Below are 15103 nucleotides of genomic sequence, written 5' to 3'. Positions count from 1 at the left end.
CAAATTACGTCTGAGGATGTGTTTGGACATGATAACAGTAGGCCCTTGTCAGTGTTCGAAAGATTTAAATTTTGCTCTAATATTCATCAATTTTAGACCTCTATTTTAAATTGTATTTAAGAGCTTAATTAGGTTTCAAAAGTAAGCATTGTATTCGAGTTTTGCGCCAAAACAAGCGTTGCTGATATCTGCAGCATCTTTGTTGACTTGAATTCTTTATTTAACAGAAGAAAGCATGGAATATACTGAGTTTAGTTTCTTTAATGAAAATGGTGCCACTCATGGAAAGTGGCTATAATTCATTCGATTCGACAATAGACTAGAATTTAACAGTCCACAAAGCAATTTCCATTTTCCAATTAAAGGAAGAAATCCAACGGCAACAATTCATAAATCTGTTGCTCTTAATGTTATTTGTTATTCTAATTTCATTTACAGGTTTCATTATCAGTAAATCCGTTCCTATCCGAGACATGTCCTGTCCGGGCAGTTACCCCGACGATAGGATCCCCAACCTAAACAGCCAGGTCCTTTTATAACTCCAAGAACTAGAGGTCGGTTGAAATGCTTCTTAATGGCCTTAGCTTGGATATGTCGAAGTAGCCTATATATGGTGTTCTTTTAGTAGTTCATTTAGTTGGTAATTGACAATCGTAATAGAAGTTTATAACACCTTATGAATGTAGGGGAGTTGGGGCAACTTAATACGATTTTTGTTTGGACCCGCATAGCATACAGCAAGTGCAAACAATCAATTTTGAAAATTTTATAGAAAAAAATAATTTCTTGATAAGCGTTCTATATTTTTATATCCCATGTACCAAAATGTGCACAAACGTGAAACTATAATCATTCAAAAATTTTGAGAGAAATCTATTCAAATGCTGTCTTTCTCATGAAATGGATTAAATATTTAAAAGTTGCGGTTCAATTTAAAGCCATTCCGTCTTGAGAACATGTTTTAAGCCTTGATATCACTGTACGGCTTTTTACCGCAAAAATTCTCCTCACTAGGATTTTCCAAAGACTTCTTATCAAGTATACATCGAGAAAACATACAGACCAGCTCATTTAAATAAGGGGAATGCATTCTCAACCAATGAATTCTATCTTTCATAGGGTTCTTGGAGTTTACTCTTGATAAATCCAATTTTTCTCACGGTGATTTATCAAAAACCGGAACCAAACTTCGTTTGAATAAAGTAACGTATTTACTGCTTCCTTTTCTTGAATTAAACTGCAAAAGTAATTATCGATTTGAAGAAAAAGCACCTAACATCATGAAAAAGCTGACACCCAAATTTCGCTACATGTTTTATAGATTTTTCCTACTTCCATATACTTCATACATTTTTTTAACCCACCAGATCATAGACACCCTATTACGATTGTCAACTATCAATTGATAGGTGATAAAAGCTGCGTTCCTTTGGAAATATTTATCTACTTTTTAGTACTTAAAGCTGCTTTGAACTACTTTTTCAGTATAGTAAAGTAGATCAAAGTAGTTTTAAGTATTAAAAAGTAGATAAATATTTCCAAAGGAACGCAGCTAAAAAATAAATTTCGATCTCTTATTAACTAATTTGCAAAAAAGTTAAAAACAAAGAATGATGCAAACCGTTATTATTTGAAATGTAATTGAAAAATTCCATTAAAAAATTACCAGTTTTCCCCCAAATTAGATTTTAAAACACCAAATATCAGTATTTATCAACTATCAATTGATAGTTGACAATCGTAATAGGGTGTCTATGATCTGGTGGCCTAATTATGGAATACGAAGTCGAACCTTTTAGGAGGCGAATTTGAAGTTTTGTGTTATTGTTTTACGTTCGCATGGATTTACGACACCTTTTTCTTGGCGGACACCTTTTTCGACGACGAAAGAAATTTTTGCTGCTGTTTTTCGAAATAAAGTTTATTAAATACACTTTCAATTGTTTATTTTTGTGAACATTTTCCAACAACGCAAATAAATAAATAAAAAACAGTTTGCAAATTTAAGACACAAAATAAAAACACTTTATCTAATGGGCAAAAGTTCACAGAAGAAACTAGCGTAGGTAGGTAGTACTAGGGTGCTTTTTTTCCTGAAATAAGTATATTCTTATGTTTCATACTTTCTGCATACACAAATTACAATTTAGTACATTTAAAATGTATTTATAAAAAGAAGTGGTACGTGCTTTCACAGACATTACAAAAAAAAAAAAACTAATGAATCTAGATGCCATTCGGCTGGAATATCGGAAATATACTTCCTACTTTTGAAATTAAAAAAAAATTAAACCGTTAGTAACGGTACCCGTCATAGAACCATTTTCTTCATTTCTGACTTAAAATTCACTTTAATCCAAAGTGAATAGTATGGTTTTATTAGATCGAAGGCACTCAAATTAGTCTCGAATCTCGAAATCGGTAGCACTTTTGATTATCTTACGGCCGACTTCTTCACAGAGTCCTAGAGGGAAAAGTCTCGCTAAAAAGTATTAAGATATTAAAGGGCACCAAGTTCTAAAATTTGGTTTTAAATATTAATTGAGTAAATTTCAAAACAATTTAAAAAATGCAAAATCTTAAACCAAACAATCAAAATTTAATTAATTCAAAGACCAAAACTTAGAACTTGCTTTTGTCTTTCGAGCGAGATTTATATTGAATATATGGGAACTTGGCTCATTTTTTAACAATTATGTTTGTGTTGAGCTTGTCTACTAAAAATAAATGAAATGTCTGATGCAAATGCATAACATCGAAACAATATTGTTCCATTATATTTTTAGAGAACAAAAAATAATAACACTTTAAACAATATTTGATTTTCTTCATTCAAAAATAAAATTATAATTAAAATTAAAAATGAGAATGTATTTTTGTTTTCTTTTAATTTATTGAGAAAGCTTAGTAGCTAAGTAAATCATATATTTATATAACAGATTACAAGAGAATTCGACCAAAGCGCATTTTTAGTAAAAAAGCCCTCGCATTCTCCTTCCTGAACCTTGACGATCATACAATACATTGAATTTATTAACAAAATGATTCATATCATTGCAACCTTTAGTCAAAGCTCCCAAATAAGTAATCAAACCCACATCATTGCATTGTGTGTAAAACTCCTCCTTAAATCCAGGGCCTTGCATCACAGGCAAACGATGACTCAACGAATATGCTTCTCTAAGAATCTCTTGATTCGGCTCTAACTTTCCAGCTTCAACATCTTTAATGTATTTGAGTACAATTTTAATGCGAGTATTCAACATTTTAATTGCACTATCTTGAGCTACCAAATGCTCAGCTACAACTGACTTTTCTCCCGTTTCATTGGTAGACATTCTGGCAACATGATCAACGCCAATTCGTTCAGCTTCCTCGGTTGCCAAAGTATAAACGAGTGGGACAAGCAACATAGTCGCTTCACCTTGGACAATATCAATCACAGATTCATAAAGTTTTAATGGCAACTGATCAACATTCCGAGAAACCGGATTCAGTTGCAACATAATTGGACACTCGTTAATGTCGGCAATTTGTTTCTGAATTTTGATTTCCTTCTCGGTGGGCTGTTCGCCGGTTGTATACCAACCAATGAAATCTAATTCACTGAATACCTGTTTGTATTGAGCTTCCTTGGTATTGTAATAGTCCAAATTGATGATGACATCTTCACCGACTTCGTCAGTTTTCAATTCAAAGGAATTCATTACTTCGATATTGCGGCCTTTTTGTTTGCCTATCAAAGCACCATAGACTTGACGATGTTCGCCAGCTTGAGCACGAATACGAGTCCAATGTTCGGATATATTCATTATGACTAACGGATGCAAGGATATTGTGACTGAGGGGACAGTTCCAGGACCGGCCATTATGTTTGAAGCACCACCAGCTGATGGTGTTTTATTGGTGGCCTTTTCTGATGTTGTTGGAATATCTCCAAAATCTACTTCCATACTTTCCATTTTCTTAGTTTGATTTGATTTAATTTGGGGCGATGTAAAATTAAATTAAATTATTTTTTGTGAAAATTGATGTATTTTTTGAGATAAAACAAAAGTTTTGCACAAAACTTTAAAAATTTGACAGAAATAAAAATCATAAAGAATTTAAGGTTAAAACGCAATGTAGGTTTTACACGGCAAACAAAATATCTAGAGGCCTGTTTCATTTTTCATGCAATTCATGTTATTGTTGAGTACAACTAGACCGAGAGCGCACAGGAAATTTTGGGAGTGGAGATGGAGAGTAAAACTTAGGCCTTGTGAATTCGGTTAAAGTCTAGTACGTCTGGGGTCGAACTATGGCATACGTACGTTAACGTATTGACGCTTTATATGTCTCTATCACTTTCTTCTTACTAAATAGAGAGAGCAATACAGTTAAAACGTTAACGAACGTATGCCGTAGTTCGCCCCTGCTTCTACACGAAGACGCAAAGTTCAAGATGCACATAAGAGCAAAGGAGAAAGAAAGTTTGATAAAAAGGGAAGGAAGATTTTTTACCCCTCTGAGGGCCAGTTGTACAAATATTTAATCCGTGGATCAGCAACTTTTATCTTCTGAAATCGGTAGCAAGGCTGAAGTTTAGCAGTGGTTCAAGGTTCATATATGAATAAATAGACACATTCATGCTTGAACCGACGTTGACCCGCAGCTTATCCGCCAAAATCGGTGGGTTAAATTCCTGAACCAAGGCTGATCCACGATTATACAACTGGCACTGAGGGGCAGTTGTACAAACGTGGTTCAGCTTCGGATCAGTAATTTAACCCACCGATTTCGGTGGATTAGCTGCGGGTCAACTTCGGTTCAAGCATGTATGTGACTATTTTTACATGTGTGGACCTTGCACCAGTGCCAAACCGGAACCTTACCACCGATTTCAGAAGATAAAAGTTGCTGAACCACGGATTATATATTTGTATAACTGGCCCTGAGTCTCCGGTCGAAAATTTTGAGACTCATTTGACGTTTCTCTTTGATCTTGTTTTTTTGCTGTTTTGCTTTATTTGATTTCGTCGGTCGCAGAGCAAATATTATCCTTATGTATCAATTACTGATCAAGATTTGAATTCATAACAATTAATAATATTAACCTTTTTGTGGGTTTAAGAAAAAATATTCAAAATGGACTTAAGCCAGAACTATAATTTTTGGATCGTCGGATGAAAACGGAGGGGAACAGCGCTCGCAACCGCACTCGACGGATGAAAGCTTGTCGGAAATACAAAGAAAACAACAACAATTGACAGTAGCTTCCGACTCCATCCGGTTCTGGCTTTATCATGTTTTGAAAATAAACGATTCAATTTGTGGATTCAAAGCCGGTACACATCTTCAAGCTTAAATATCTCTTGAATACTCACACAATGAATAATACACACATTTTGTTTTATCTTATATTTTCAAATTTATTTGTTCAAAAATATATAGGAGACATAGATACTCATGCTAGTACGCAGCTGACCTAACTAACATTTCAGCTTTGGTAAAGGTATTACAGAAGCTATATTTCAACTTCTCTTTAACTTAAGGAAGGTTGTTGGGCATGGAAATAGGAGAACGTTACACAAGTTTGACCCTTTATAAGAATGTGCTTAGAAGGTCTATAAGAAACTTAAACGAAGCTTTACCGAAGCTCTACCGTAGCTTTGAGATTTGACAGATAGCTTCGGAATAGCTTGTATAGCTCTTTTATACATGTCTTATCGAAATTTAAAAAACAACTACAAAAACAACAAAGAATTTCCTTTTTTAATTGGTTTTGATTTTAAATCATGGATTTTATCTTTTAAGCCTAGTACGCTGCTGATTCGAAACGAACAATTTTCAAGTCTCCAAAGTCGACAACGAAAATGCTAACGAAAAAATATCATCGAGTACCTATTCTATCAAAGTCAAAATAAAAAAAATTCAAAATTAGTTTAAAATCAAGAAAAATCAACAAAAAATAAATTTTAAAGCAAGAAATAAATGAATTAAAAGTGAAAAAACCGCCAACACTGCTCTTGGAGTCAAGAAAAATGCACAGGACAGTAAAAAGTAATTGACAAATGAGTGAAAACTCTCAAATTTTTCGCTAGAGCTGCGTACTGAAAAACGAAAAGCAAAACGAAATTTTCCGTTCAGGATTTCGTTAACGAAATTTTGTATGGAAAATTTCTTTTCGCTTCAGCTGTGTACCAGGCTTTAAACAGTAGAAAAATGTTCCCAAATGAACGCAGCCATTGTGAATCTCTGTCGATAGACGACCTTTGTCGATCAGCTAAAAAGGTACTTTGGCATTAGACGTTTTTTATTATCACTTGATCCATATAGATCATTAATTAAAATGTATTACAACAACTATATGAGATCTTGCTTTTCATCAGGATCACGAATCGTGATCTTGCTTTTCATCAGGATCATGAATCGTGATCTTGCAAGATCTCATGTAGTTGTTGTAATACATTTTAATTAATGATCTATATGGATCAAGTGATAATAAAAAACGGCTATTGTGAATCTCTTTTGTGTACGATATTTTTGTTTAATCGTTGGATCCTTTTCGTTTACAATTTTGCTATCGACTAAAATCCAAATCATAATTCACAATAACAAATATCTTTGTGGAAAGAGATACACAATAGGTAAGGTACCAAAACAGATATTTTTATCGATTCCATCGACTTTTATCGCATCGAAAGTTGAATGTTATGGGGACTTTTCACGAGTCGATTTTTGCCGTGCGGCGAAGCTTTTCGACTCGTGTGAACGTAAGTCGCAGGCGACTTAAGTGACATCCCCATAGAAAAATCCTAATCGACCGACATATCGCGCGGCTAAAATCGACTCGTGAAAAGTGGGCATTACTCACAATAAAGGCTTGGCCACACCGGAGGGTATGCGGTAGCGGTACGGGTAGAGGTAACGGTACTTGTATGAAAAAAATTCCAAACTGACATATCAACGTTCAGATGTGGAATTTTTTTCATACAAATATCGTTACCGCTACCCGTACCTCTACCGCATACCCTCCGGTGTGGCCAAGCCTTAAGGACCTTAAAGGCTTGACCACACCGAATAGGGTATATGCGGTAGCGGTACGGGTAATTGTATGAAAAAAATTCCAAACAACGTTTAGGTGTGGAATATTTTTCATACAATTACCCGTACCGCTACCGCATATACCCTTCAAGGCTTGGCCACACCGGAGGGTATGCGGTAGCGGTATGGGTAGAGGTAACGGTACTTGTATGAACAAAATTTCAAACTGACATATCAACGTTCAGATGTGGAATTTTTTTCATAAAAATATCGTTACCGCTACCCGTACCGCTACCGCATACCCTCCGGTGTGGCCAAGCCTTCAGTGTGGTCAAGCCTTAACTTAAATTATTTTGGAAAACGATAAAAAAAATTTCACCAAAAATGAATGAAAAACCTCATAAATAAAAAAAACTAAAACACCCTCTATTCAGTTTTCAAATTTCTCTCATGCGATTTTTTCCGATATATCTTCTATATCAAACGTCAAATATATTAAAAAATCAGCTGAGATGTATTTTTCTCTTTTGGCGTAGTTGCTTTTTGCTATATTTTTTTTTGTATTGTACTTTTTTGAGAAGAATTCTATTTGTATTAACAATCGCGCAAACTGATTACAAAGATAAGCATTATCAAAATTACTCAACGGTAAGTCCACAAAAGAATATATATTTTTCAACTCACAATTATTATTATCTTATAAAGTAGTATTGGATAATGAATTTAAACAATTATTATTATTACCTACTAATTCGCGTAGATGAGCTATGATGGATTACTGTCCAAGTTAACCGATGAAAAGTTAAATTTTTACCCCACTCAAACAACAACTGCAGTGGAAGAAGAACAACCAGCAATTCCACAACAGATTGTTGGTCATCATCATGATGTTGCTACACTCAATTCAAGTAGTGTTACAAATCGGGGAGGAAGCAAATCAGAAACTTCAACTCCCCAGCGTAAAATATCAACTTCACGATTTATGAACGCTTTTAGCCAATTTTACGCTGGCGGTTGTAGTAGTGGACAAGCAACTGCTCCAATTCCCTCAACAACAATATCCACTCCACCATTTGCTTCTTCTGCTGCAGCTCCTCCTGAAGACGATCCATCGCCAAGTAATTCTGCTGGCCGGACACCAACCAAAGGCATGGAATCAAAGTTGCTCTCAATGTGGCACAATGTCAAGTACGGTTGGAGTGGTAAAATACGTTCCAACTTTTCGAAAGAACAGCCAGTTTGGCTTCTTGGTCGATGCTACCATCGAAAATACACTCCACCAACTTCGATGGAAAGTTCGGCTGAATTGACAGCTAATTTAGAACCAATTAAAGGTGGTGGCTTAACAGCTGTCCATCAGATTGAGATTCAAGTTGATGAAAGTTTGGTAGCACAAGAACTCGGAATGGATGCCATTGAAAATCAAGCGGCTGAGAATCCCTGGGAGGAAGGGATTGAGGGTTTCAAGAGGGACTTTTATAGTCGACTTTGGATGACATATCGTCGAGAATTTCCAATTATGAATGGCTCAAATTATACCTCTGACTGTGGTTGGGGATGTATGTTGCGCAGTGGACAGATGTTGCTGGCGCAAGGATTGCTCTGTCATTTTCTAGGAAGAAGTAAGTTTTTTTTTTAAATGATTTTTTAAGTCTATCTTTTTGCGAATTCACGGCCATTCCATTTTAACTTTTAGAACATTTTGACGCTTGTTATAAAGTATATCTTGTTGAGGAAGCAATCTTTTTTTCTTAAAACTTTGTGGGTCTCAAGGGCTCATAATAAAGTTTAAGTTCCAGAAGTTTCCCGGAAAATCTAATTAAAAAAACAGTAGCTTAATTATACACAGACAAAGACAGTAACGGAGAATGTCTTTATCTTGGAATAATTTGGTTAAGTTTTATTAGTTTTTTGTGAAACTTCTAGAACATCAAGTTTATCATGAGCCCAAGTTTAAAAAAAAAGATTGCTTCTTCAATGATATAATACTGAAAACAAGCGGCAATATGTCATCTACGTTACTTTGGAATGGCCCAAAATTAAAATTAGGTGTTTTGCATTTCACTCATTTACATTTTCTGATCGAATTGAATTCACTATTTATTTCTGTTTGTGAAATGTTGCATTATTTGCAATTTTTGGCCAAAAAATTATCAAAACTTATTTATTTTCATTATTTAGTGATGCTTATTTGTTGTTAATTCAGCACAAAATACATTAAATTAATACATACATTTTAGATTGAACCAAAAAAATAACGAGAACAGGGGCGAAATAGGCTAACACGATAGTCGATAGTTGATACCCAAAAAACTTCGATTTTGATTATTATTTGATTAAAAAGCAAGGATTGCTCTGTCATTTTCTAGGGGACGGTTTTTTAGTTTTAAATTGATTGAAAGCGATATTTTTTTGCTCGTTCAAGTTATGTTTTTTATTAAAGTTTGCTCTTTTGTTTTGAATAAACCATACAAACTTACTTCATTAGTAAATACATACTGTTTTTAAATATTTTTAAAAACTTAAAACCCAAAATTGGACATAGAACAATTCCTATACAAGTACGCACTTTCTTTAAATAAAAAGTGAACTCAAAACAAAATATGATGGGACTTAGAACAATCAAGAATACTCGGGTGTCATTTTCAGAAGGCTACTTACCTGTTTTTATTGTTCTATGTTCCATTTAATTATATTATCTGCTGAAGAAATTTTTTTAAACAAAAAACGTTTTTCAAATTCACCCTCAAATTAGTAAAACTGCATCATTATCTTATTTTCGGTAAAAAGTGGATTAACAACACTTTTGCTATCCGCCGACGAATTATTGATTATCGTGTTAGCCGATTTCGCCCCAGGAAAAGAACTCACGTGTGCAGAGCACGTTGAATTAGCAATACAATGCCTTAACCACTGGGCCACACGTCAAGTTCGTGGCAGGTTGGCAGTTTCTGTTATCTTCTGCTTAATTTTTCTATCAAAAATTGAAAATTTGAAAGTTCGAAGTTTTCGAAATCGATCGAAATGTAGAAAATGAAATTTCATTTCACGTGAAATCGAAATGCGGAACATGGGTGTATGAAAATGAATTGATTTTTAATGTTTAATACAGGTTGGCGTTGGGATCCTGAGACGCAGCTGCATTCCACTTATGAAGATAACTTACACCGAAAGATAATCAAATGGTTCGGTGATAGTTCTTCGAAGAACAGTCCTTTTTCTATTCACGCTCTAGTCAACTTGGGACAAGAAATGGGCAAGAAACCAGGCGACTGGTATGGCCCAGCTTCTGTGTCTCATCTTCTTAGGTAAGCAAAGAGACTTTAATCAACCCGATACTGAATGAATTGTGTTCGGGAGAATGGCTCCCAATCGAAAACTTCCAAGAATAGCATTCCTTTTCTGTTGATAATGATGAAAAAGCAAAAAAAGGACAAAACTTCTATAAACTTTTTGATTGGGAGCACTCTTCCCGAACTCGATTTGGGAGAAGTTTTCATTCAGAGTAAGGTTGAATGAGTTTAGCAAGTTTAAATTTTTGTGTTGTTTCTAGGCAAGCAGTAAAGAATGCAGCACAAGAAAATGCTGATTTCGATAACATCGTCATCTATGTGGCGCAAGATTGCACAAGTAAGTTTAATTTGAAACTCCCCTCGATAAGGAGAAAAGAGGCTTATCAATTTTCTTTTTTGTATAGTTTACATTCAAGACATTCATGATGAATGTTTCATCCCGGACAGAACAACTAAATACGTTCCATGGCAGACAAATCGAAAACAGCCCGAGGATCCATCTGGTGTGCATCCTCCACAACAACAGCAGGTCTATTGGAAATCCCTAATCATTTTGATTCCATTGCGTTTAGGAACCGAAAAACTTAACCCCGCCTATGCCCATTGCCTCAAACTCCTTCTTAGTACTGAGTATTGTATTGGAGTTATTGGTGGAAGACCAAAACATTCCCTTTACTTTGTTGGATTCCAAGGTAAGTTGTCTCAATTCATCTAAAGATTCTAATCATATCAGAAAACAAATTCATGCTCCAAGAGAAGTGCTAAATTCTTTTAATGGAATGGGCGGGCATTGTGCATTGCTTTTTTTTTATTTAGTCACATGATTTTTAATGCAAAGACTACCCAACAACACAACAATAACAATCAGCTTTTAGCTTTATATTGACATTGAGTAATGTAATTTGGTTGTTTTTTTTATTTTTTTCATTTTTGTATTTTTGTTTGCACATTGGAATTTATTATTATTTTCGTTTACAATTTTTTTTCTGCTGATTAATAATTAATTTTTCTTTAAATTGTTGTTTCTGAGGGTTTTTTGTGGCTGTGTGTAAAGTGGAATAATAATTCACTCAGGTTTTTTATTATCATTTTTTTTTTCATTTTTTCATGATCAATGGGACAAACCAGATTAAGTATTTTTTTTTTTTTTTTGGGAAAATTACTTCACATGAATTTATTGGTCAGAATATACTTAAATTCTTTAAAAAAAATGACAACGGATTTACCATAAGAATGCGCGCGTGGGAATGACTCATACCACTGCTGCTGCTACAATATGATTATAGCCTATATGTTGAGATTGTTTTATAGTTGTTTATCATAAATAGCCAAAACATATTGCTAATAAATACTTCCAAGAAGAATGGGGGTTTTTATTTCTGGTTAATAGATTAATCGTGATAGTCTCTTCACGGAAATTAAAAAAATTGTTGCAAAGAAAATTGGCTAGGTCGTGATTTTGTGTTGAGTAATTAAGTGTAATTAAACTGTGATGGTTTTTTATTTTGACGAGAAACATTATTGGGAATAAGAAATCATCTGATTTTCTTCTAGTTTGTTTAAAATATTTAATACGTAATGAAAAAAAAAAAAATGTTTATGTTCTTGAGTTAAAATGATGTACATATGTATACATCACGATTGAATGAAATTTATGAGTAATTAAGATGAAGGTGATGTGTATAGTTTGTTTTTAAGAGGAACTCCTTCGAGCATGTTTAGAGAAAATTCTCAAGGTGAAATGTGTTTTAGGTTTAAGTGCAAATTTGAAAGAAGACCTTGACATCATTGTGAGGTGAAGTGGGTGTGGGCTTCATCAAATTTAAACATTTTTCGAGAGCAAATAGAGAAATTGATAGTAATTTATTTCATATTACGATAAGGTTTGACTTTTCGGTAATTTATATATTAAATGGGACTGAGGGAAGTGTGCTCGTGTTTTATTTTAAAATATTGTTTATAACAAAGTTTTTATTTTGTTCTGTGTTTAGGTTAAGTTTAATTAATTTATTTTTATAATTTAAATTATTTTATAAGTACAAGCTAATTAAGACTTACAAGGTACTTTAACTATTTTTTTTTGTCTTGTTATAAAATTTTTTTTATTAAGACCGCATCCTAAGGTCCACACAAAAGCTTTTATAGTACAAGTTTAAAAAAAAAAATTGTTACACTCAGGAAACTTGGCAAAAAGTTTGCTTTTGGGATAAGAACCAAGTATAAAAAAAAGTCTATAAAAAAAGTGGGGTGAAAGGGTGTTTTTTTCGTGGACAAGAGGGAGGGGTGAAGGTCCAAAATATAGTGAAAAAAATTGTTTGCGGAATATGACACATGTGTTTAAGGTATTTTTTGATGCTGAATCTAATGACATAAAAATAAAGTCAATACGATTGCTCTAAAAAAAGTTAAAGCCGATTAAAAACAAGGGTGCTTGTTTTTCGACCTCAACAGGTAAAATATAACCGAAACCCATGTGAAAAACATGATACATTTATGAAATTCGGGATGAAGGTTAAAGCAGAGACAAAGGATTCATAAAGTTCTTAAAAATACTTTTTTCTTAGTTTTTTAAACTTGGTGAAAAAGTTATTTCTGTTATAAAAACTAAGAATCAACAGAGTCTACAAAAATATCTTGAAAGGATGTTTTTTTTTTAAATGATAAAATTTGGAATTAGTACAGTACCACAAAAACTGGGACAAAATGAAACCAAGAATCTAAGTAGTCTTTAAAAATATTTTAGGTGAAAGGGTGTTTTTTTTTCTTGTTAAATAAGGAAAATCCTCGATAAGTCCTATAAAATCAATGGTATTAAAGTTACACTTAGGAAATTTATTAAAAATGTTGTCTTTCCCATGGGAATTACGAATAAAATAAAGTGAAAGGGTGTTCTTTAAGGTGTAGAGAAAATATAGGTATATTCGAAAAAGTGTGTAATATTAGCGTAATACTAGTGGTACCCTATTGAAATTCAGCAACTATGTTACTTTTGCGATAAGAAACAAGAATCTAAAGTGTCTATAAGAATATCATTGTTAAAAGGGTGTTTTTGAGTGAAAATAAAAATGATGGGCCACCCTAATGAAACTTGGTAAAAACATTGAATTTGGGAAAGAAAGCAAGAATAAAGAGTTTTCATAAAAAAAATTTAGGTGAAAGGGTGTTTTTTCGAAGAGACAGTAAAATCTATAATTGGTTTTCTTATGGCATGGCTAATAGGTTTTGGCGAAGAGCTTCTAAAAGTTTTAGACCTCATACTACTTAGGAATATATTAGGTTAATTTAATGACAAAACATGCCATTGATTGGGATCTTCATAATTTTTTCACTGACATGCATCCTTCGTTCATTGAACATTTCCATCTTTTGGGTTATCAACTAAGATCATCGCAGTGTTTTTAAATTTGGCCCACGCTCAGTGCCAACTTTCAGAATGCAACTCAATATGTCAAAGCAAAAGGTATTGTAAGCTAGAGTAATTAATTTTGGAAGTCAATGAAATTCCAGGTTGGTCTCTTAAACTCGAGTTGAATTTAAATTAAACCATAAACCGCGACGGTTATTTTATTTGAATCTGAAAGACTTAAACAATCTGAATCGGAAAAACCTTAACACAATCAAATAGAAGCTGTTTACTACTGGTACTTGTATATAGAGATATACATAGCAGGCTTTCATCTTCCTCATGTCTTCTCCATTTCATTCAAATAAAATTTTAAAAATTAAACACCTTATTTTCTTACCTTTCAGAGGACAAACTTATACACTTGGATCCTCACTACTGTCAAGAAATGGTTGATGTAAACCAAGAAAATTTCTGTGTAAATTCTTTCCACTGCAAGTCTCCAAGAAAATTGAAAACCGCAAAAATGGATCCAAGCTGCTGCATTGGATTCTATTGCCAGACCAAAACAGATTTCGATAATTTTGTCGAAAATGTTAAAATGGTAACAAAAATGCTTTCAACTACATAATAAATATATTTGTTTTAATTATGATTTTTTTTTTATTTCAGTACTTACATCCAATAAGATTCGCTTCAGCTCAAACAGCTCACGAAGGAAGTCCCTCACAATGTCCCGAAATGAATTATCCCATGTTCACATTCTCTCGGGGCAGTTATGTTGACCAAGAAAAAGACGAACCCCATGAATCTGTTTACAAACCATTGCAGCGTCAACTGGCTCAACTTCAACACGAACTATGTGGTAGCCGTGACCATGCTGTCGACGACGATGACGGTGAAACCGAAGAGTTTGTGATTCTGTAATCGAAAAAAACTTATATTGTGTGCGTTTACAACTATCTCCCATCTTAATATAAACTGATCTACCTACCTATGTTAAGTGCGGTCATAGAAACAAAAGAAAAACTCAAAAAAAAAACTCAAATCTCATCGATTTCTGATTTTATGTTATTAACGGTTTTCTCGTAAAAAAATCATTTGAAAAAAGTATTCTTAGTTAAGTGTAGAACTAGTGTTTCATTTCAATCATCTCATTCTTTTAAACAAAATTTGACTTTAAGGATATTTTCTTTAATTTTTTAAGTTTAATCTTAACAATTCCGCGCGATCCTTTTTTTTATGACATTAATAATTTTTTTTTACATGCGATTTTCCAAATATTTTTCTTTTTATTTTCATTGCGAATATTTACATATGTGCATGTTATAGATTCTAAGTTCATACATATATAAATTATATACATTTCATTTATATTAAAAAAAAATAATAACAAATAACGTTATTTAAAATTACATAATTGTATAAATTAATTATAATT

General features: G+C 33.3%; 2 protein-coding genes across 2 annotated transcripts; one reads left to right on the top strand and one right to left on the bottom strand.

The window, feature by feature from the left end:
* Positions 1-2871: 2871 nt before the first annotated feature.
* LOC129915770 (COP9 signalosome complex subunit 6) lies at positions 2872-4097 on the bottom strand. Its single transcript, XM_055995443.1, has one exon. The coding sequence runs from the start codon at positions 3960-3962 to the stop codon at positions 2970-2972; it is 993 nt and encodes a 330-aa protein (XP_055851418.1). The 5' UTR covers positions 3963-4097; the 3' UTR covers positions 2872-2969.
* A 3430-nt stretch (positions 4098-7527) lies between these two features.
* LOC129915762 (cysteine protease ATG4C) lies at positions 7528-15012 on the top strand. Its single transcript, XM_055995428.1, has 7 exons — positions 7528-7674; positions 7787-8648; positions 10139-10334; positions 10580-10656; positions 10724-11011; positions 14070-14266; positions 14335-15012. The coding sequence occupies exons 2-7, from the start codon at positions 7787-7789 to the stop codon at positions 14587-14589; spliced, it is 1875 nt and encodes a 624-aa protein (XP_055851403.1). The 5' UTR covers positions 7528-7674; the 3' UTR covers positions 14590-15012.
* Positions 15013-15103: the final 91 nt, after the last annotated feature.

This window comes from Episyrphus balteatus, chromosome 3 (genome assembly GCF_945859705.1).
Source record: "Episyrphus balteatus chromosome 3, idEpiBalt1.1, whole genome shotgun sequence".
Lineage (NCBI taxonomy): Eukaryota > Metazoa > Arthropoda > Insecta > Diptera > Syrphidae > Episyrphus > Episyrphus balteatus.
The sequence above is the reverse complement of the archived record's forward strand: the minus strand, read 5'-3'. Positions and strand labels throughout refer to the sequence as shown.

Excerpts from the sequence above, each read along its gene's own strand:
- LOC129915770 (XM_055995443.1), bottom strand. The coding sequence starts at position 3,962 with ATGGAAAGTATGGAAGTAGATTTTGGAGATATTCCAACAACATCAGAA.
- LOC129915762 (XM_055995428.1), top strand. The coding sequence starts at position 7,787 with ATGAGCTATGATGGATTACTGTCCAAGTTAACCGATGAAAAGTTAAAT. Across the intron at positions 10,335-10,579 it reads TCTGTGTCTCATCTTCTTAG|GCAAGCAGTAAAGAATGCAG; the intron begins GTAAGCAAAGAG and ends TGTTGTTTCTAG. Across the intron at positions 11,012-14,069 it reads TTACTTTGTTGGATTCCAAG|AGGACAAACTTATACACTTG; the intron begins GTAAGTTGTCTC and ends CTTACCTTTCAG.